The following is a 23933-nucleotide window of genomic DNA, read 5'->3' on the forward strand; positions in this document are numbered from 1 at the left end:
TTTGGTCTCAGACCTAAAAACAAAATACCAAATACAGACAACAGCTTTAAACTTTTGTTTATTTAGTCCTTTCCCCAGTCCAGTCTGCATAACAAACCAGTCTTTTCTTTGGTACCTAAAAAATAAAACATTTTAAGGCAACTACAGCATCTACAGGTCTAAATTTATTTTCTAGTGCAGAAGCTAATTCCCCCAACTCTTGTTGGTATCAGAGCACTGATGTATGCACCCCTCCTACCAATACCTCCATCTCTTGGTGGTACCACAGCCGTAATGTATGCACCCCTCAAACCAAACAGAGAATCTGGGCGAGGTGCCACAATAGCAAGCCCACACCATCCTTAACCAACCACAAGTGTTAGGATAGTAACCTGCCAACTCTCATCAACCAGATAAACAGTTGAGAAAAAGACAGGAACAACCTGATCTGTATGCACATGTACATTCTAAAGATTGAGTACAGGGAAGTTACATGTTACAATTCTGCAGTTAAATTGCAAAACAGAGACTACAGGATGCTTGAGTGTTAGAAGCTAACATTAATCAGTCTAGTTTGATGCGATCAAGTTTAACAGGACATTTAAGGTATTTTCATTTAACTGTTCCTCCCAGCATTGACCCACATTTGACCAGTACATGTGTTCAGGTTTCCCTCATGTTTTAAGGTGGGTCTGTTATCATTCACAATGCCAAAGCAGACCCAGAACAGACAGATTTTACCAACTTCCTCCTTCCACTTCAGTTTGACTTTTTTTTTATTATTATTTCAAATGGCCACAGATGGAAAAAAAACATTAAGAAAAATAAGACATGAGCAACGCAATTCATCCCAAAATCAAGAGTGGTGGGAGCTCTGTAAAGTGAGAGGCCAGGTCTCCTAGTAACACAATGTCTATGCTCAAAACAAGAGCATATGGTGAGTGGAGACAAAAGGCTCTAATCCACTGCTTGGTGTGTTGCAGACACAATGAGGCCGGCAGGGATGGATTTGACTGTCAAACAAGGGCTCTCTGCATCAAGTTGAACTTGTTTCAGTAAAACCCGATAAATTACTTTAGTACACTACTAAAACATTATTTTAATTGAATAATGTCAGTGAGTTAATGGCCAAAATAACCAGATGTACACAAGAGGGACCACCCTAACAAGCTGAGAATCAGCTCAAAGGTCTTTGTGTCAATTTCTGTATTATTTTACAGACCAAGTTCTGTTGATTGGCTGTGACAGTCAAATTTATTTAATCGGTAATTGGCGTGGGGCAAACTGAAGCTCCCATGAACATCAGGGTGGGGGGAAAAGCTGACCCAATCCAAGTACACACTTCAGAAGATTAGAGACAAGACACTCAGATTCTCTTGACAATTTAAAAAAGGTAGGGAAAAACACCAATAACCTTGCCTTACCCCCCCCCCCCCAAAAAAAGTTAATGTATTCTAGGTTACTTTGAGCATGTGTAAGAAAGAAGACATTGATCTGTCTAAGGCTAATACTGCTTTGTAATTGTTTGTCATCGAACTTGTGAAACAGGATAACAGAAATGTTTGTATGTACATAATTACACAATAATAAAAATAATGTAGTGGAGTATCAGGGGGAAAAAATGGTTGATATAATTAGCTATTTACAAGATCATGAGCACTGAAAAGCAAAAAGAAAAACAGCAGTCGGGAAAAATAATATATATATAAAAACAAAACTTCCCACTGTAAGTCATCTGTCATATACAGAAACAACCTTTACTTAAGGTTAAAATTATGCAACCAAGTGCAGGCCCATATAACTGACTTTAAAAAAAAAATCCTTAAAAAAAGAAAAAACAACATTTCTTAATGCATTTTTCTTTTCTTTTTCGGGTGTGTTAGGTAGGGGTTAGCAAGATATATCCACCTTCCAACCTGGTGTCCCCTTCCCTTCTGATCCACTCAGATGAGTGGGCGCTTGTTCTCTCCTCCCCAGTTGTGGGGTACAGGGAGCCCGGGGCTCACAGGATGACGTAGGTGAAGAGGGCCATGATGGCCGCGCTGATCAGGCCAGAGATCGGCACAGTCACAAACCAAGCCAAGAAGATGTTCCGGAACAGACGCCAGTCCACAGCTTTCCTGGAGCGCAGCCAGCCCACTGCCACTACAGAGCCAACCTGGCAATACACACACCACCCTTGGTTAACCACCTGGAACCCATGAGCCATGAAGAGGACACAACGGACACACTCCGACACTAAAAGGGAAACGAAAACCAGTTTGGACCGCCAAGAAAGGGCCTGTTTACAGCTCCCGCTTTCCACAGAACAGCCCTCCTCCCTTCATGTCTCCCTGTCAGACCACAGAGATGCCTTCTGAAGCACTTACCTTGCAGTGGGTGGTGGAGACAGGCAGGCCGATGTTGGAGGCAACCACCACGGTCAGGGCTGAGGCCAGTTCAATGCTGAAACCACTGCAGGGGAAGAAAACCAGACTTGAGTCACCGGTCGGTTGTTTGTGTTTTCTGGATAGTGCTGGGGGCGTCGGAGAGACGTCATGTCTGTGGGGAAGGAGATGTCTGGTACAGACCTGGAGGGCGTGATCGGGGTGAGGTCCTTGCCCATTGTCTGGATGACTCTGCGTCCCCAGACCCAGAGCCCGACGCAGATGCCCACACCTCCGTACAGCAGCAGCCAAATAGGAGTGGGTTCAGTGGAGTTCACCGAACCACTGTTGTAAACCAGCCACAGAGCTACCAAGGGACCGATGGCATTGCTGCAACAGAGACACGGGTCACTAAAACATCAAGTTCCTTCACACAAACACACGGCGGTGGACATTCCCCCCGCCGGTCAACATCATCCCCCTACCTGATGGACATTCCCCCCGCCGGTCAACATCATCCCCCTACCTGATGGACATTCCCCCCGCCGGTCAACATCATCCCCCTACCTGATGGACATTCCCCCCGCCGGTCAACATCATCCCCCTACCTGATGGACATTCCCCCCGCCGGTCAACATCATCCCCCTACCTGACGTCGTTGCCTCCATGGGCGAAGGACCCGAAGCAGGCGGTGAGGATCTGAAGGAACCTGAAGAGCTCCGAGACCTCGGGCCGGTCTGAGTCGTGCTTGTCCTCCTCCAGGGAGCTGTGGCTGCTGCCGGCGTCCTCCTCCCCTAACTCCAGCGTCACCTCGGCCTCCCCCAGGCCCTCGGGGGCCCCGTGCTCGGCCACGGCGTTGCAGTAGCTTGTGTAGCTGTCCATGCGCACGCGCTTCTTCTTCTCCTCTGAGCCCTTGTCCTCGCTGGCGTGGAACTCGCCCTCCTTGGGCCGGAAGTCCCCGTGCATGCCGATGATGGCCATGGTGTAAGAGGTGTAGCTGTTGTTGCGGCGGATGGGCCGGTCGGTCGCCTCGCCCATGCAGTCGCCCACCTTGGCCAGGTGAAGCTTGTGCAGCAGGTCTTTGTAGAGCCCGGAGTCCTTGTGCACGGTGTGGTACTGACTGTATCCATTGCTCGGGACGTGGGCGGGGCCGTTGCTGAACTGCACTTTCGGGCCTGTTGGGAGCAGTGACACACGGCCGTTTTAGTCACTTACAAATAGAGATGAACCCGCGAGTCGCTGTCCTCGACAGAAGGTGCAGGTATTTCTCAGACATAAGCTTTCCGGGAACCACACTCACCATCGGCGTCGCCGCTCTCACAGTCCTTGCCTTCCTTGTCGCCATCGTCAGAATCTCCAATGTCAAAGGTAACCCTGCGTTCTTCCTGGGCAGGCTGGGGCGCAGTGGTGTTGTCAGCTGGGGAGGCAGGAGAGGGGGGCACAGAGGGTTCTTCAGGTACAGGCTTCAGGATGGTGCAGGGCGTGGGCACGTCCCTCTTCTCCATTAAGGGGCTCTCAGAGGGGCTGGACGACTGGATTTTTCCTGCAGGGGAAGGAGGAGTTATAAACTGCCTGGACCAAGTCCAAAACTGAATAAAAAGCGAGAACAAAGGTGAGCTTTCTATGCCTAAGGATTACACAGGAATGGCAGAACAAAAGCAGCTGCCCTGGTTCCTACAGGGTGACCACATTCAAATTTGACAGTCAAAGCAGAAGTACCACAGCTATTTCCATACAGGCCTATGAACTGTAGAGCTCTGAAAGTTAATGTATACTAAGTTACATGAACATTTGAGAACAAAATCAGATACTCAATGCAAACAATGGCCTACGTATGATAGTTGGATGAACTGTTTGGTTGGCTACTTAGCCAGTACACTGAATCATCAGTTCAGTAATTGCATAACCAAGACCGGTTGGGACAGGAGTGAAGGCAGAGCCGATTGCTGTTTATTTTGGACTGAAGTAATGTCAGTTGAGTCACAGGCAAACAAATTAACTTTGGGTTTTAACTTTTTTATCCCGGAGTAAAGAACATCATATGAGGTCATTTTTTCTTTTTGGCAAGGCTTTCATTGAGGGTTCTCTGCTGGAGACAGGTATTGAACCATATGTAGTATGATGCCAGGAGGGTTACCACTCTACCACAGCTCCACACACCATGCGACTCGTACAATTACAAACAGGTCACTTGCCCCCATACAATTCTCTCATTGCATTTTAAATGCACTGTTCCAGGTCTGACTTGTATAAAATAATATTAACATTTACAGCTCTGAATCCATTTGCAGGACAAAACAGTCAGCATGAACAGTCAAGTTATGAAACCAGCAGTATCAGTCTAATGTAAGGCAGTAATCACATGGCAGAAGCCTCCAATCACACTTCCCAAGACCATGGAATAGACACCTCAAAAACCCCGGCAATAAAAATTAAGTTGAGCCTTACTTTCAATCTTCTTCTTGAGGCGTGGGCAGATGACGAACCAGACCAACAGGGCAGTCAGCACGCCACAGCCCAGAGAGATGATCAGTGTGCCCCACCATGGTACCTTGTCAAATCCAAGCACTGCGTGGCCAGGGAGTAACATGGATACAAAGAGAGGAGAAAGGTGGTTTGAAAAACAAGGCAAATTTGAAAGACGTAGAAGACTGGGTATTCAGACTACTGCCTGTCTGGACCGAAGACCTAACCTATGGTTGGTAGAATAACTGTCGCCCTTATGGACATCAGAAAATATGGACATTGTACAATAGCAAACAAAATAGTAAATCATATATTCTTACACAGGATAAAAGAACAATGAGGAAAGCATTTAGGAAGTGTAAAATTCTAGAATGATAATTTGGCATCCACATTATTCATTGCACAAGGTCATAAGTCCAGAAAATGTTTAGTATTACCTCAAGCGCACCTTTATTACTAGCTACAAGGACGAGCCGCAGGAAGCGGCAAAAGTTCCAGTGAAAAGTTAAGCCCAAAAAAGGTCTTAACGGTTAGGCAACATGTGACCCTGATGTACCCCACCTACGACACATGGCCAATAACAGTGCCTTACAGGGCCAAGTCAAGACTTAGGAAACCAATGGGGGAGGGGGGGGGGCTTTATGTTCCACTGTCTATTGTAGCATAATAGGCTCTTGCATGCCAAGACTGCAGTAATGTCTGTGGGTGTGTGGCGTCGTCAGCTCAGTCTTGTGTGTGCTGTTGGCCGGGGAAAAGTGTGATTACACATTTTCTCTGGGGAATAACAGTCAGCGAAGTACCAAAAAAAGGGGGAGAAAAGGGGGGGGGGGGGGAATTGTGTTGCTTAAACATTTGCGTTACGTTCGCAGTGACCTTGACCGCATACACCAAAAAAAAAAAAAAAGGATGCATAAAATCAACACAGGGAAACGAAGGCAGTGAGATAACGGCCTGGTCGGGGTGTTGTTTAAGAGCAGAGTCCATCATGCCCTCTACTGCGTGGACTGTACTAACTCACGGTCACGTACTGCAGAAGGCTGCCGGCCACGGCACATTGGTGACACAACAAACTCCCCCTCTCAAGGAGAGGACAAGCAGCACAGAGGAAACGGGTCAGGGAGGATATATCAGTTTTTCACCCGTTACACTTTAGAATTAGTGTGTCAGGTGAGGCCTGTAGATGGTTTGTGGTAGAACTGGAAGTGGGACAGTATTATTCAGTATGTACTGTGGGACACGTTGACAGCATATTTCAATTACCAATAACACCGCACATTCCTACAAAGCCAGTAAATGGAGGTAGTAGCAATGGGCCAGTCATAAACACGCCCACCCAAAGGGGCGAGTCCACACCACAGTCATGCAGTGGGATGAATGGGAGGGCCAGGAAGTGGAATTTAACCACAGCTGCTTCACCCCCCCCCCAAACCTCTGAATCACGTGGCCTAGATTACACATGGTTTGTTGCCGTCCCCCAGAACGATTCACCCTCAGACATGGAGGTGTCAGTTTAAGACACTCAAGACTATAATTTCAGCCAGCAGTTGTGAAAGTGGTGCTCACTGAAAATGGACCAGTTTATGGTCACCTACATAATCGCATTATGAAACCCTTACCAGTTTTTGTATGAAATATTAGGCTAGAAATGTTTTTGTTATGAATCAAATTTGTAACATGAGTTTTCTACATTAAGTCCATAATTTGAGGTTGCATAGTCACAGCTCAGATTGATTAACCCATACTATTATTACGCACCGCTGATCATTCATTCAATGTTCCTGACTGTTTAGCATCCTCTATGCAACCAAGCCAACCACCATTTGTTTTTCAAAAGGGAACTGAACCAGAAAATTTGCATTCCAGCTAAAGCCCACTGAAATGCAGGGATTTGGGGGTGGGGTCAGCCATTGTCCAAATATGCTGTAATTTTCCACAAAAAAATGGTAAGTACAGATGCTGTAAAGTGCACAGTTGGTATGGAATATTCCATGAATGATGAATCAGATTTTATTCTCCGTAACTACAGGGGACCAATACTTGCTTGGTGGTATGAATGAAAATGCTAAATATTGAAATGGTCTTATAAATTGTGACATAGCTGTTCCTGTCAGCCAGGCCTCTTCTACAGTGAAGACACTGAATGACAAAAAAGGGCAGTGCTAAAACAAGAAAAAGTGTGGAATGCTATGGCTTCTTCTGTAAATGACCCAGTCTTGACCTCTGAATTCACTGGCCTTCGCTGCATTTCATTTCTCACCCATTCTAATTGAGGTCTCTGGCACTTGGATCAGCTAAATGGTGTATAGGAATGTGCTTCAGGATTGCCTGTGTGCTTTCACACCTTGTTAAAAATCAACCTGAGGAACACCGTCCTAAGGCAGTTTTCTACACTTCACCACCACCCTTACACTAACTGTGGTTGTATGGATTAAAAGACCATCCCATTACTCCACCGTTACTCAACTCAGCCAAAAAAAAGATATGTTAAGTTCTATTCACTACTTAATCTAATTTTGTGATTAATGTTTTGATTACTGGTTGGACAAAATGATTCATGGGAACACAGCTGAAACAAGTCATTTTGTTGTAACCTACTTAATGCTGTGCCAGAAAAGGACAATGGAGGTAGGGGCTTATCGTGGACTCCTCTTTGCTATGCCTAACATAAGGAAGTGACTGGCCGATCCGGTTACAGGCAGTGGGCAGAGTCTAAGTGTGGCAGTATGTGTAAGGACACACGTCCGTGTGTACGTGTCCACAGAAGGCCTACAGGTCAGTATGGAATATCTGGCTCTCCTATCAATCATGCCCTGATCTCTTCAGCTGTGTGGGAATGTGTTGAGCAGCAGGATTCCTGGAACACAGTCCCGTATGGAAGTCATCTGGGGTACCCCAAAGTAAAGGGCCCCATGTGCAGTACTCACATAGGGGTGAGTGACACAACAGTACAGTATGTGACTGGGTGAATGGGATCAATAAGTGTGTGCTGATGTGCATATATATACACGGTAGAGTGCATATCAGGTCATACTCTGGCCTGTAGCCTCCATTTAATGGGCCAGGCCAGTTGACTTCTTGAACTGTTCGGTCCTGTAGGTAGAAGAAAACAAGGAGCAAAAGTTGCTCATTTAATACAAGTTTCAAAACTAAAAAAATAAATAAAAATGAACAACATAACAGACCTAAAGAAATTCAGTGATCTCAATGAGACTACTGACATACAAAAAGACGGCCATTGAGAGGATTTAACACGCTCTTTACTTCCACTTTTCGTCCTTCGTGTGGGAAAAGGACAGACATTGAGGACAAGAATAAAGAGGATACATATTTCCAGCTCCCTGTTGTGAAGTGCTCCTTTCTGCAATTTCATTATGTCATGACCCACACAGAACCACACCACACTCAAGACCCAAAACAACAGGTTAGAATAACAGGCCGTCTCTGAGAACAGTAAACAGTCTGCTTCTGCCTGGAAAAAGTGTGGGTATCCGGCTGGCTGAGGGAGCAGTTTATTTTAGACTGCGGCTGCATGCAGGCATGCACGAGGAAGGCAATGAGACCATGATACTCACTTGGAGCTCCAGTGAAGATGATAGAGAACAGGTTGATCATCATGGTGACAGCGTAGAAGACAGGCAGGGCCTTCAGACCGTTTGGCACGGGGTCTTTCTACAAAGGGACAAACAGAGCCGTCAAAAACCACGCACCCTGTTCAGTTCTTTAGGCAGGGGGTTAGTTGGGCTGATGTCCATCTCACTGACATTAATACAGATAGTGTGTGATAGCAGGGCAGTAATGCTAGCTTTGAGTTATGGCTCCTTCATCACTTCATCCCAGGGGGTGAACAAGTGGATCGCTTTGGCTCCTGCTATTTAAATTCAGACTCCCATATTTTTTTTATTCTTTTCTAACCAGAAAGCATAAAACATTATTTTAGAAATTATTAAAATAATCTGAACAGAACTGGTCTTTCAGACTTGTGTAGGTACATTTCAACATCCTAATGTCAATAGTACTAAACAGTACTATACAGTTAAAAAAGGTACTACAGATGTGATTTACCCACAAGTTGCTGAGGAATTGATGAAAATGAGTTACAACATTATCTGCCACTCAATACTAATCTCCCCTCCCTAATCCTTAGAGACATGTACTCACACCCCATGTTTCATCCACCAGTTTTAAAAAGGCTTTAAACACTTTGTTACTGCAAATATGGTACATTTCAAAACAATTAAGATGGAATCATTTATAAACTTAAATTATTCAGTAAATGTCCACTAATTGAAAGACTTAAATTTAGCCACCAGGAAAATCGGTCATGACAGTTTACCGCTTTAACCAGTAGGATACTTGACCTTAGAACAAATTCTAGCCATTAGCAAAAAAAAATAAAAATCCCTTTCTGACTAAATGTAAATCTTAGCACAACCATCAATCAATCAAATTTATTTATAAAGCCCTTTTTACAACAGCAGTTGTCACAAAGTGCTTTACAGAGCACCAAGGAGCAAACAACAGTAGTGTTGGATTTCAGTGGCTAGGAAAAACTCCCTAAGAAGGCCGAATTTTAGGAAGAAACCTAGAGAGGACCCAGGCTTAGAGGGGTAACCAGTCCTCTTCTGGCTGTGCCACCAAACGGTGAAAATCATAAAAATGTTACATGCTGTGAAGTAAAAAATAAATAAATAAACATGTTTCCAACAGCGGAGAAATATAGCAGCCTTGTCAAGCAATGCCTCTAAGAGATCAGTCAACCAAGGAACAGAAAGGGACATGCTTAACTATCCCATAATAGCCAAATAGCAAACCTACCTGTTAGGGAATGTATCTTACTGTAACCTTTAGTTCTGTCATTTGAATTCCATCTTCCAACAATAAGTCAGATATTTCCTAATAACTGGCCACAAATTTTTAGGCTTGTGCCAGAGAGATGATATTGTGATTAAGCTACAAGTTATGTGCTTTAGGAAAGAGATCAAGAAAATCACTATGAGAAATGTTTATGCAAGAAAGTGACTATTAGGGGGGTAGTCAGGTACAAATAAAGTATTAACGTTTATGCATTCACAACCGTAAATTGCACTGGATAAAAGTGTGTCTGCTAAATGACTTAAATGTAAGTAGCTGGCAACCATTTCAAAAGGAAGCTTTATAATTGAAGGGTTTTAAGATTTAGAAAGAAGCTGATTTTTATAAACTTACCTTGTGCAAGATGAACATACGAACAAAGTAGAAAAGGACGCCTGACATGATGCCAGACAGAAGCGGGGAGAGGAACCAGGAAGCAACTGTGGAGATAACATTAAGAATGGCAGTACTCTCAGGAAAAATAGACCATTGCATATAAAAAAACGACAGAAAATAGAAGCTGTTCATTTAAAACGCTGGTCAATGGAAGCTGTTAACTCACCAATCCGGAGAAGTTCTAGCCACCTAACCCCCTGCTGACCTCTGGCCACCAGAGAGAAGCCAATGGTCGCACCCACAATGCAGTGGGTCCCTGAGATAGGCAGCTTGAGAAAAGAGGCCACCAACTGCCATACAGCCGAACCTGAATTAGCAAAAAAGTCAAATTGGCAATTTAAAACGGGTAAAAACAAGGAACATTTAAACCTATCATCAAGAAAAAATTAAATACATTCTTTCAATAACACAATGTTGCGTCACTCACCAAACATGGCACTGACAGACCCCGCCATCAGCACGTGTTCCGAGCCATTGTACATATTCACATCAATGATGCCTTTCCGAATTGTCTCGCTGACCTTGGCTCCCAGAAGCACAGAGCCCACCGTCTCAAAGATAGTGGCCAGGACGCAGGCCTGTCGTAGGGTGACCACGCCAGAACCTACCGCGGTGCCAAATGAGTTGGCCACATCATTGGCCCCCACGGAGAAGGCTAGGATGAAGGCGATGATGAAGCCAACTATGAGGAGCCACATGTAGTCCGTCAGTGGTCCACCAGTGACATGGGCCACTATCCCTAGGGTGGTGCTCACCAGGGTCAGGGTGGCTACAGTTGTCGAAACCATTGTGCGTGATTGATTCTTCTAAAGATTGGTTTACTTCTGAATGTAAGGGAATTTATATCAAAATAGATATATTATTTACTAGCAGCAAAATTAAGAGGTATCAGTGTGTATATAAAAAAAGTATCTTTGTGACCCTAACCGTAACAGCTGAGGGTTAACTAAACTCACTGAGAGTAGGCTATATGTTGTCCCTGACTGAATATAAATAAATTAAGGTGAGGTAACGTGTGGGCGTATTGCTATCCTGTAAGTTTTGCTTTGTTAGGATTTCTTTGGCTCTGGGCTATCATACAGACTAAACAGAGATCCATTGTTCATCAGTCACTTTAAGTGAATGGCACAACATCCTGGAAGACAAGAGAGGGGGGAAAGTATTAGTTAAGCATCCACTCGCAAACTAAACACAAAACCTGTTCTTTCAACTATACAACAGGGCTCAGTCACCAGACCCTAGCTTTGGGGGATCTTTTTTGGGTCACCCTGAGGGTTTTGTGAGCTGATGTTAATGCAGCGGATATTAAAACAGCAGTTTTATTTCTTTACCACCTCAGGGTTAAACTTTTTCTCCAGTGTAAATACAGTAATTATAAGCCATCTCATTTCACCATTGTATGGTTTCTTAGCCCATTTTATGATATTTAGTGGGATATCTATTGCTGTAGAAGCATCTACTAGTTTAGTTATGATGTGATGCAATTAAGCCAATGCCTGAATTCTTTTATCATTAATTCCAGAATGTTTTCCAAACAACTGCTTATTAGAAGACAAACGTAAATGGTGATACTATAAACGTTGTGGAAAAGCATTAGTGAACAACACTAGGGGTTAGAAGCAAAAAAATGTGCCCCTCAAGGCAAACTAAAAGTATTACCATTCTATCAATTAGCATGATTTGTTAATCTAAGGGTAAATAAGCAATATGCATTTGCCATTAGTGTTGTCAAGATCAAAACGATTTGGGTGAGTACAGGAACATCAGAATTGCACTGATAAGCTCTCAGAGTAACAATAGGCAGATAAGGTACAGGGCATACCATCATTTTAAAACATTTTTCCACTTATTACAATATCCGATTACGAGTATCATGTGTGAAGTGGTTACGACTATGAATATGATGAGATCAGTTAAACCCCCCCTCCCCCCATTATCAAAAGTTTGAACACAACCAAGGCATTGACATCTTTTCCTCCAGAGACATTATCCATATTGTTGTCTACAAACTCATAGTAATGGTGAAAAACGGTCTGGCATGATGTGGCTTGATTTGGTCTTTACAGAAGAAAAAAATATTTTCAGTAAGGGTCTGTAGATTTATTATCCGCTGTATATTGCAATCCATTTCCTTTACATCATTGTGTGATAATGAATTAAAAGTTGGCCTTTAATAACCATATGCACTGTAGTACAAAATAAACTATATTCAAGTGATTCAGGTGACTCACTGGAAAACCTGTTAGTTTTGCAAGCTCCTACACAGCCTGAGGGAGTCACTAGAGCACAATGAGAAAGGGAAATGCATACGGACATTGTCCAGTATTCACTAGGGAGCTGGCAGGCAATTTACGTCGCCCCTTTGGTTTCCCAGCAACGACAGCCTTTTAACAGGCTGATTGAGGCGTTAGCCAATAAGCAGACTTCCCATGACCAGTATGAATGCTTTCTACCTTACTTTACTCTTGGTCTAATTGCTTGGTCTGGCAGAGGCCTTAGCCACCAAAGGTAGATTGTGATTCTTAGCAGACATGTTTCAGCAAGCTATGAAATAAGCAGCTGTTGCAAGGTAGCTGCTCAACAAAAAAATAATGTATGACATCTACCGTGGTGTTTTTGACTTTAGCACAAATCCTGCTCTGGGCTGAATCTCAAATCACGTACTACATACTACAAATACTTTGCAGATTATGGTGAAGTACGTACTGTTTAGTATACAGTAAGCAAGTATGCCAGTATTGGGACATAGTACCACGTCATAAAATTGCGTCTCAACATTAGATCATTTTGTCATGATTTAACATCCTGCCAAGTTGGAATAATTAGCTAGACACCATTAAGCAATATGTTAAACTGGCTAACATTTCTTATGAAGTTTACTTCCACCACAAATAGCATCTATGAACTGTGTGGCTTTTGCCACTGGCCCTTTTAATAGCTTATAAGATAGTAATACTAGCATCTTACTTCTTGGAACAGTCATATGAATTGAGCAATTTCTAGCGAGACTGAAAATTAAATTTACACTGCCAAAGCTATTTCAATTCATGGCACAACAACTTTAGTTTCTTTCATATGTGAATGACATTGATGCCATAACTATCAATATAGGTGACGATAACTGACTTTCACCAATCGTGGAAACCCCTCTTTTACTGTGCAAGTGGTTGTGGTCTATATTACCATAAAAAGCATGCACAGATGCATACTTCGAAAATCCTTCTGTCATACTATGGCGGGAGACATAAGGTTCTCACATACTAATATGCCATACTATACTATGCGATTTTCAGATTCAGTCCTGGTTTTTCAGCCAAAGCAACCTATTCTGTAGTTCAGAGGCAGACTCCACCCCTTTTAGAAGCTGACTGGTTGTGATACTAAAGAAAAGTACATGGGTATGCAATATGCTGATTTTAATGCATGATAAAAAGGTTTAATTTAGGAGCACCTAAAAATGACCCTCTAAAATAAAGTATTTTGTTCAAAACATACAAATGATTATTTGCTTTGCATTGGTGTGCCCAGAATGGGCTTAAGGGTGCCTCATGTTTTGTTTCATTGCCATTATACTGTTATCCCAGCAGGCCATTGAACACGATTTTCTAATCTATATTAAAAATAAAATATGACCCTGCAATCAATGAGTGCACCCAGGTAACAAACGGAGGTATTGTTTAGCTACATTTACAATACTAGCAATAATAGCAATCTAGCTATGACAATGAGCCAACTTCCTTCTCAGTGTGTCTCGTTGTGCATTGACTGAACACTAGTCAGCTATAGACCGTTTGCCTGAGGATAAGCCAATAAGGAAGCCATTTTGGGGGACGTCGTTGTACCGAGAATACCAATTATAGCTAACTTGAGCTAGCTAACGAGATCACATAGCTACCCTACATAATTGTCACCATCGCTAACATAGAAAGCAAACAAATTGTTACCAGACAATGGACCATATAAATAATTGAACTAGCCATTCAGCAAAGGGAACAATATCAATCGAATCTTATATTATAGACAACAGTTACGACTCTAAGAGCACGTGTCATCATTCAATCACAACTCTTACACTCCGCAAACCTCGCACACTGTAGCAACTTGACCGATGACGTGTGTACAATGTTCGTAGCGAGCTAGAACATATATTTATAAAATATAATAATGTAATCTAAAGTGCAGATGTCTAGAATAGTTATTTAATACGCAATACCCTCGATAAATCCATATCAACGTACTGTCTGCGTAGCTGTAACTAGAAAGCAATGTTTCCCGTCACGACACTCACACTGTAAATGTCAATGAATTACATTAGCTGGCTAACACCTTAGCTAGCTATATTGCTAGCTACTGGCAACTACTACTATGGTCAATGTGTGGTGGACATTTTATAATAACGGTACCTTGTTAGATAGTTTGTGGTGTTGTTTGTAAATTGACAGATCATTAAATAGGTGTATAGTTTGCTCATTAACGTTTGTAGCGATGACTAGCAAGCTAGCTAGCAGCATTGTTTAAGAAACGGGTTCTAAGGGATATTTACCAAACAAAATTTTTACAGACCAAGATCAATAAACTGAACCATTATTGAACAAAAAAATAAATAAGTTCAACTTACCACACGTTAACTAGTACTATGGTTACAGGAAGACCAGCGGATTTATAGCCCGCGCACAACTTGCTCCGTAGCGCGCGCGGGATCAGGAAACAGACTACGAAAAGGATAATCTTTAATTTTAAATATTACTACGATACGCAGCAAACGCTTAATTAATATATTACCTCCCACTTTCCGTTGAATCGAGCTAAGTTATAATATCATTAATTCAGGAGAAAAATCGCATCTGGTCTTACTACCCAGCTTGCTATGTCCGGTAAAATCTAGTTTGAATGAGTCACAAGCCTAGCGTGTGTAGAATCGCTGGTAGAACGTCGGGTACTTGTCTATATGGAGAGGTTGGCCCATTTGGTTCCACCCTTCATTACGCCCAGCCCCACTGTGAAAGGAACTGTCAATCACTGAACTACAACCTACGACGTATCCTCACGATGTTTCATTGATGAAGTTTGCCGTGGGTGCTTCGTTGCTGCTTGTAACAAAATAAAATGTAGTTCTACTGTACATTTTACAAACTCAAAATTGAAAGACATTACAGTCCCCCGCACATCCTGTATCTTTAAAAAAAAAAGGGTTTGTATTTCCACAAATAATTTTAGTTTTGCTTGAGTCACATCGCTTAGTACTGTCTTACATTTCTGCTCAGACTAATACTTTTTATATACAAATGTTATTTATTTTTATTTTGTGAAGACGTAATAGTAATTAATTCCAAATTAGATTGTATCTAGTTTACAACAATTGTTATGGCAGTTGGTATAACGGTGATCAATAATTACATTTTGTTTACCTGGCAACTGTTTGTTTCCAACCGTTTAGCAGTGCTGATTCTAACTAGTGCCTTATATTGTTTGTGCATTGCACTTTGAATAAAAAATAAACTGAGAAAATCTGTGAGCATTTTTTATTTATTGTTTTACTGGATTTTTTATTAAAAGATTCAGATTTAGCATTTGTGATACAAATCACCAACCCATTTCCACTCCGGTCTTATTTTGCCAAAGCCCTGTAACGTGTACGCATATTTGCAGCCCTTGCACCACCTGGTGGACATTCATTGGTGAATTATATCCATCGTTATCTTCAACTGTAATTGTTTTCCTTATTAAATTAAATTTAATTGACAACAATACGTCAATGATAGAACGATATGCTATTTTTCGTTGTGTATTACTACGGGGAAGACAGCTAATGCAAATGTGCATTTGCAAAGACTCCTTTTCACCTTTAACTTGGTCCTTCACGAAAAAAAATGACGTCAGAATCACAACGTACCATGCTAGTGGGTAATCAAAAGACGGATACAAACTACTGCCAATGAAAATTGCACCCAATGACAAGTGACCAATAATTAAGTGTGTGGCAAAAACAAGGAGGGTTCTGTAGAGGGGTGTGTGAAGGATAGGATCTGGTGGACTGATAGCGTTGTTGAAAAACGTGTTGGTTTTCCTACGGGGTTGAAGTACGATCAAATTAGTGTGGTGATAATTTAACCGAATTGAGGACAGTAATAGCGGTTCATACGACTATTCACCAACTGTATGTCATACGCCAGTTGTCGCTCAAATACAATCGTTCCATCATGGTAGATTGTGCTTGGCTCGTGTTTTTTTCTTGCGTAGCTTACTCAACCGAACGTTAGCAAGCTAGCTAAAGTTGGCTAGCTAATGTCAAATCCGTTTTGTTATGAGCATTAACCTTAATGCTTTGAGACTGTGGCTTAGGCGTTTGAGCCAGCAGCATAACTATAGAACAAGCAAACATTAAATCATTCTGAATCTGCACAGTTGTGCTGATTTTGCGTGATATATGTTAAAAACGTCCTATCGCGTGTGATAGGAAGTTTAATAAGCGTTAGCTTGCTTCAATTGAATTAACACTCGCGGTAAGTTTTCGAACTTGTGCTTGCACAACCGACAGTATGTTTAACTCTATATCACGGCGACATTTAAAATTGTGTGATATCCGTGCATGTGCCACAAGGTTTCAAAGTAGTAATTCACTGAAACAGGGAATCTGCAACGGCAAATCCGAAACTACTGCACGGATGGGTCGACGCATGGGCCTGTTGTTGTCATGGCTCCAAAGGTCGATGGTGGGCACGAGTGAAAAGGTGGGGTCGGATCAAAAGAAGCAAGGCCTGCTGTCCATTTTTGCAAACCATTGTAGCTTTGTGACCGGCCAAAGGCTTCGACGCGCTTTTCAAGTTGGAGAGCTTTACTCAAACCTGTACTCAGAGCGAACCAGGTGGACCTTGGTAGGAAGCATATGGCGTCGACTACAGAGTAAGCACGCCTCCACGGGGAAGCTAATGGCAGCACTGGCTGGTGTATTTCTTTGGGAGGACGAGAAGGTTCGAGATGAAGAACTACACAGGTACAGTAGCCTTGGTAGTTGGCACTTACACTGTAAGAGGTACTATGCATACCTATATTCAACTGTGCCACAATGTATACGTTGGCCATAATGCAGGCGTGGAATGGTATACCTGCCTTTGCTTTAACCTTGTCCTGTAAGATTAATATAGTTTCTGTTTTCAGCTACACCAGTACATATCACTTGTAGTGTATCTGTATCCTGTATCCTGCACTTCCCTAGGTGTGGACTGGAGCTACAAGCTATGGAAGCTGCAAAGAATCTGAGTGCATCTTCAGACAAGAAGGCCTGGGGGCCGATGGAGACCGGCTGGGAGGTTGTCATGGAGAAGAAAAACTTCAAAGTGTGGAGGCGACCCATTGAGGGAAGCTACTTGTATGAATACAGAGGTTGGCACGCATTAACATGTTAGGACAATTTCCACGCCAGCATTTGCCATTATTTGTCTATCATGGATTATTCTGGCGAAACATGATTGACATTATGATTAGCATCGCCAACATTTTTGGGCAGTAACTTTATAAATTTGGATGTCACAAGTTAATTGTGACAGGAGTAGTATTAGTAATAGTTCCTTTAAATACATGTTTTTCAAATTACAGTTATTCATAAACAAAATACTGTTGGATGTTCTGAGTTTGTAAATCCTAATATTCCACAGGTTTGCCCTTAAGTAAGCTCAAAATGTATTTGTAATATGAACAGGAGGCTACAGAAGATATTTTTATTCTGCCTCTATTCATACAGAGAAATTGATCTCAGACGTAGGCCTCTGTTACAGCAAAATATGAAAAAAAAGACGTATCACTAAAAACAGTCAAATTGACAAAAAAAAATCTAAAACGTTCATATTGCCTTATAGGCACCAAAACAACGACGCCAACTTAAGGTTACTCTAAAAACATTTCAGGATTGAGGGAGATGTTAGGGAAAAGCAGTTTAACCTGAAACACTGCATGAGTCTGCGGTGTCTCTGAGACTAGTCAGCCAAGAGCCACATTGTAGAATAATAGTAAAGACATCAAACTATGAAATAACACTTGGTGTCATGGAGCAACCAAAAAGATGGTAAACAGATCAAAATGCATTTCATATTGGAGATTCTTCAAAGTAGTCGCCCTTTGACTTGACAGCTTTGCACAGTCTTTGCATTCTCTCAATCAGCTTCATGAGTTTCTCATCCCCTGTTTCTTTCCTAGCTACCAAAACATTTGCTAATAACAGCTGAGTGGCTCTGGGTAAAATGCTTGAATAGCCAAACAATCTTGTTATTTTAATTTGCGGAAGCCATGAAAGCCTTTTTATTGCACAGTAAGGATTATAACAATTCCAAGATGTCATATGATGTATGGTTCACACATCTACATATGACTAAAAAGGGCCCAAAATTTAGTTTAGTTTAGTTTCCAAAAAAAGTAATATTTATTTCAAAAATATTTCCCATTTCCTTCTAGACTGTCATCATTGTAAGGGAGAGTTATTATAGTCACATGTCTATGTGCACGAATATTTAATGACTGGTATGTGCCTGCCATTCTGTTGGGGGTTCACCAACAATATTCTCACGCAGAGCAATTGTTTTTGAATATACTTTAAGAAAATGGAAAGAGAAATATGTGATGGTTGTTGCAATATTTATTTTGATCCATCAATGCAAGTAAACATGAAATGTTTGCATCTTGTTACAGAAGGTCTTAACACCTTAAACTTTCCTTTTCACAGTTTTAGGTTCTTACAGCGATGTCACCCCCAGACAGTTCTTCAATGTTCAGGTACTAAGCTAGTTTTCGTAATGCTCACAGTGTAGACTTGGTGTTATAGTTAACCTCAAAGTGTACAGCACCAGATTTCCTGAATGTTCAAGTGCTCTTGTTTTGTACATGTCATTTTACCCAAATGCCCTGGCAGATTTTGTTTGTGTGAACAGATGTTGTATGCGCATGGTATATTAAGTTAGTTAGGCGGTATCCAGCTTTTTATATTGTCAGCAGGTCCTGCTTGTAAACAGGAATAACTGGGCCATGCTGCTCAGTTGTTTTAGGTGACTTTCTAAGTTTCAGAGTAACACATTTTGTTTGACATTTTAAAAGGATCTGCTTTATCTTAACTGATTGCACATGTGGACTGCATGTATCTATTTAAAAAGCAGCTGTAAATATTCACATGTAATTGATCTTTTCAAAGAAGAGTGTATGTTATTGATGGCATTGAAAACCGTGCGTTTGTAAATATTTTGGGATTGGGTTTTCAGTCCAAGCCTAATTTGAAGCCTTTGCTGCTCTCATCTTGTGCTCTGCTCTCTTCCTCAGTTGGACACAGAATATAGGAAGAAGTGGGATTCTCTGGTTCTGAAGCTGGAGGTGGTGGACAGGGATGTCAACACAGGATCAGAGGTTGTTCACTGGGCAACACATTTCCCTGTAAGTCCCTCCTACTAACCCGCGCACTAGTAAATATGAACTCCTGCATATCATCAAAGTCATGACATGTTTGCATTGCATATACCTACACTCATGACATGTTTGCATTGCATATACCTACACTCATGACATGTTTGCATTGCATATACCTACACTCATGACATGTTTGCATTGCATATACCTACACTCATGACATGTTTGCATTGCATATACCTACACTCATGACATGTTTGCATTGCATATACCTACACTCATGACATGTTTGCATTGCATATACCTACACTCATGATTGTATCTTATGCAGAGAGTGACGCCTCCCTGAATAAGGGTTGCTTCATAGTTTTACGATAAGCAAAACTGTTTGTGCTGTGTTTTTTATTTGTTCGATAATCCTCCCACAGTATCCCATGTACTCCAGGGACTATGTTTATGTGCGTCGCTACAGTGTTGATGTAGAGAACAATTTGATGGTTCTGATATCCAGGTGAGGCTTGACTTCATCTAATGTAGTTATATTGAAATACATATTTGGATTACATTTCTCATCAACCTTCAGTTTCTTCTCAGGTGCTTTAGTCTCATCTTTCCCTCGCCTGCCTTTTTTGTGCCATTCCAGAGCTGTGCAGCATCCAGAAGTCCCCGAAACTCAGGAGTATGTCAGAGTTCACTCATACCAGTCCAAGATGGTAATCCGCCCTCACACGTCCTTTGATGAGGTAAATGGAGGGTATTGTAAGAAAGCATAACCACACGTCATTGCGTGTTTTGGCGCGTGTCTCGTGACCTGTCTCTGTCATGTTGTCCCGCAGAATGGTTTTGACTACCTGCTGACCTACAGCGATGACCCTCAGACCGCCTTCCCTCGCTACTGTGTCAGCTGGATGGTGTCCAGTGGTGAGCCCTTATGCTGCAATAGTTCATATAGCACTTATGTTTGGTTTTTCAACAGAACTTTCTGGAACATTGATTCTAATAGTGTTTTGTGTCTTTCAAGATTTCCCAATGTAGGCTGCTACTTTTAGCAATTGCTGTTTATACAGTCTTTTAACCCCCCGAAAATGTAAGGTGCCATTTTGATTTCATTTAATATGAATTCAAAATGGGGTCAATGTAGCGTGTACTGAACTTCCTCGTTCAGGTTGTGAATTTGCACTCTGGTTGAGGCAATACTTTGTGGTTTTATAGAATGTGCCTACTGTTCAGTTTCTTTACTTCTAAACAACTCTGTATAACTCAAGAAGTTATAAATGTATATCCCCAGGAATCTGATTGACATTAAATGGTTACTGAGCCACTATGGAGAATTGTCATTGCGATTGAATGCAGTGATATATTTTCTTCTAATTTACTATAAAATTCTGGTTCAGCACATTTAGACAAAACATGCATAGCCCAGCTGTCCCCCCATCTCTGCAAAACTCTAGAACATTGAAATGCATACCCGCATTAAACAGGTTGATCAATGGATGGACTAGTAAAATGATTTAAACAGAAAATGTTTGGGGACAACCTAGTTACTGATGCCTTGTTTACGTTTGTTATCTGAATGGAAAGTCACCTTGGGGTCTACAGTCACACTGCCAACATGGTTATGGTCGTCAATGTTTGCCCTTCCCATTCATAGGTATGCCCGACTTCCTGGAGAAACTGCATGCTGCAGCCCTGAGGGCTAAGAACCTCGAGGTGGGAATCTACGACTACGCCAGCGTTGTGAAGTCCAATGACAACAAGCACCAGCACAGCCAGGATTGCCTCGGAGACAGCAGTCGTCCTGGGCAGATCTACGCCTAAGAGAGGCCGGTGAAGCGGCAAAATACATGCGCTGAAAATATGCAGGACACGTTCCTCATCTGATTGCAGACTATTCATTGCTAGCAATTGTCTTGAAGCATGAACTGTACCGATGAGATTTTGAGCCCTTTGGAGAAAAGCCTTCCCTTTCGCTCCCCAGAGAATTGATGATGGAGCTTCCTGCCTTGTCACACTAGTGCTAGAAGGCCAATGTCCTGAGAGGAGAGGTGCCTCCTTTTGCTAACTAACTGTTTGCACCAACTAGTGAGACTGGGACAAATACAACCCCTTATAGAGATGATGTTGCCAAGCATTGTTTTCCCTTTTTATTTACCTGTCTGTTAGGTTCTTCCAGCCACCTTGTCCCTTTTCAGAGCTAGAATGTCTCACAGTGAAAGCTTAGCTAGATAAAAACAACTTTATTGTATATGAAAGGGAAGGATGTCCAATTAAACATGCTGTGATACCAGGAATTCAAGTCATATTGGACGTAAGGTTGTGGTTTCTTGTTTTGGGATTGGTGATGTTTTACTTTCTGCAGAACTGAGGTTTCTTCTTCCGGTCTGTTACGCTTAGTGTGTGCTCTAAATTGACAGATCATGTCCCTTTTAACAGTAGGAAGTAGATTACCAGTGTCTTCCAGTGTCCACAAGGTGTCTTATGGTAACCAGAAAATCCTCACTATGGTACAAATGCTGTTGATGTTTATTTCTCTGGCATCCCGACTAAATATGCTCTTTAAATTATTGAAACAAGCACTTAATAACTCTGCATTTCAGTGGAACGGATGCATCTGGATTACTGAATTGCTCCCTGAGAACAAGTAAAAAGTTACAGAAGAGCAATTCAGACTGCTTGTAAGCTTGCATTTAATAGGAATACTTGCTAAACATTTACTGAACGTTTGCAGTTAAAGTAATTCCAGTACAGTTGTGCTACACTCCTAAACGATGCATTTCAGAAGACAAGCGTTTATTAAAATGCTGCTTGTGTGTGTACACGTCTAATTGTTAACTGTTTATTTTCCCATCCTTGAGGTCTATTGACATTCTAACTCTGTAAGTTCCTTCCAGTTGAGTGTGGGGTATGTGCTCTGTGGGATTGAGAAACACAATGTGTGCATTCTGTTTACAGCCTGGTAATCTGGTACCTCTTAACATCTATTTCTGTGTGGAAAGGTAACATTTTCTCTGTTACTGACATTAAAAAAAAACTTTTTCCCAGTTAAAGTTATATAAATGGGTTCCGTTGTAACTACTGAATACATGAGTACTGTTCCATAGACCCTGTAGTTTACCTACGTTGAGTAAGAAATATGAAAGTGTAATTGAGGCTTCATTGAAACCGTGGCATTTAAATTCATTGAACTATGGTTAGTCATTTCATTTAATTGCTTTGGTCCCATGTGTATTATGTAAGTATTAACATAACTCACTCACATCAAGTCTGAAATATGTAAAAATAATTTGCCTATTCATTTCTCCTGTGTAAATAAACAAGGTTTCTTGCTCTGGAAGTAAAACAGGCAGCAGTGCTTAATTGTTTGTGTGGTTGAGAGTAAATTGCCTCAAGTCAATTGTAGAGATGTGAGATGTAGGCTGAGCATAAGTGTTGGTTTGTGTATTGAACTGCTGTATCAAATGTTTGGAGAATGTTCAGCTTGTGATTGTAACACTTTCTAGTGTGCTATAAAAATGTTTAGACACTTGTCACCTCCAGTAGGCTGAGTGATACGTTCTATAAACTCAATTTTTCAACATGCAGTTGAAGACATTGGATATACTTTGGTCAGTGATTTAGTAATTGTGTGAAGTAAACTGATTGAAAAGAACTGGAATATCTATGAAAACATTGATTCCATGTTGAAATGGGGCAACTAATCACATTCAATAAATACCTTTCTAGAATGTTTGTTTCATTTTTGGTAACACACTTGGGATAATTTTATAAATGCTTATTGAATTGCAATCCTTATGGTTGTTGACAATACTTAACATTTAGTAGTATTTCATAAAAATAGAAATGTATTATTAAAACTTTGTATATGTTATTACACAGGAATTAAACCCTGGGTGCATTCTTGTTAGTGAGGCTCTTTACTCCAATTAGTGATGGCCATTCGAGGCTTCATTACTGTTCTTCTAGCAGCAGGATATTATGCTAGCAGCACTAACTCAGATTACATTTTTCAAAATAAAAGCTATCATTGAAATATATAAGGCAATATAATTAACAATCTAGTCTGTCATTTTCTGTTTAATATCTGTTCCAATGTCTGTTCTTTTTTACAGACAAGATTGTTAGCTATATTGCCTTCAAAATGTATTAGAAAATCGAATGATGGCTTTTATTGTGATAAAGAAAATCAGAGTGCTGCCAGCACAACATCCTGCTGTTAAAATAACACAAATGAAGCTTCGTCCGTCACTGCTCCCACTCTTTCCTGTTGTGTTTTATCAGAAGGGTGCCCCCCCCCTCGCCCAGAGGTCATATTGTGTTGGCCTGAAATCAACATATTTTCCAGAACACAAATGTAGTGTCAAAATATGTGGAAATGGTATGTACAAAGTGCCATGTTCATCTCTTATAATGTGGTGGTCTAACTCTGGTGTGTTAATGTGTTCAGTGCATGAGCGTGTGTGATAAACAGAATGGCTTGTCGAGGTTATT

General features: G+C 41.5%; 2 protein-coding genes across 2 annotated transcripts; one reads left to right on the forward strand and one right to left on the reverse strand.

Moving 5' to 3' along the window:
- Window positions 1-41: 41 nt before the first annotated feature.
- slc20a1b (solute carrier family 20 member 1b) lies at window positions 42-14982 on the reverse strand. The gene is made up of 11 exons (XM_029125026.2): window positions 14677-14982; window positions 10486-11193; window positions 10225-10365; window positions 10017-10102; window positions 8384-8480; window positions 4794-4913; window positions 3646-3888; window positions 2995-3520; window positions 2550-2735; window positions 2349-2433; window positions 42-2137 (listed from the first exon to the last, which is right to left on the reverse strand). The coding sequence occupies exons 2-11, from the start codon at window positions 10844-10846 to the stop codon at window positions 1982-1984; spliced, it is 2001 nt and encodes a 666-aa protein (XP_028980859.1). The 5' UTR covers window positions 10847-11193; window positions 14677-14982; the 3' UTR covers window positions 42-1981.
- A 1088-nt stretch (window positions 14983-16070) lies between these two features.
- stard7 (StAR-related lipid transfer (START) domain containing 7) lies at window positions 16071-23170 on the forward strand. Its single transcript, XM_010877748.4, has 8 exons — window positions 16071-17052; window positions 17275-17441; window positions 18775-18824; window positions 19362-19472; window positions 19874-19956; window positions 20089-20188; window positions 20282-20366; window positions 21097-23170. The coding sequence occupies exons 1-8, from the start codon at window positions 16598-16600 to the stop codon at window positions 21261-21263; spliced, it is 1218 nt and encodes a 405-aa protein (XP_010876050.1). The 5' UTR covers window positions 16071-16597; the 3' UTR covers window positions 21264-23170.
- The last annotated feature ends 763 nt before the right edge of the window (window positions 23171-23933 follow it).

Source organism: Esox lucius, chromosome 14 (genome assembly GCF_011004845.1).
Source record: "Esox lucius isolate fEsoLuc1 chromosome 14, fEsoLuc1.pri, whole genome shotgun sequence".
In the NCBI taxonomy this organism is placed as follows: Eukaryota; Metazoa; Chordata; class Actinopteri; order Esociformes; family Esocidae; genus Esox; species Esox lucius.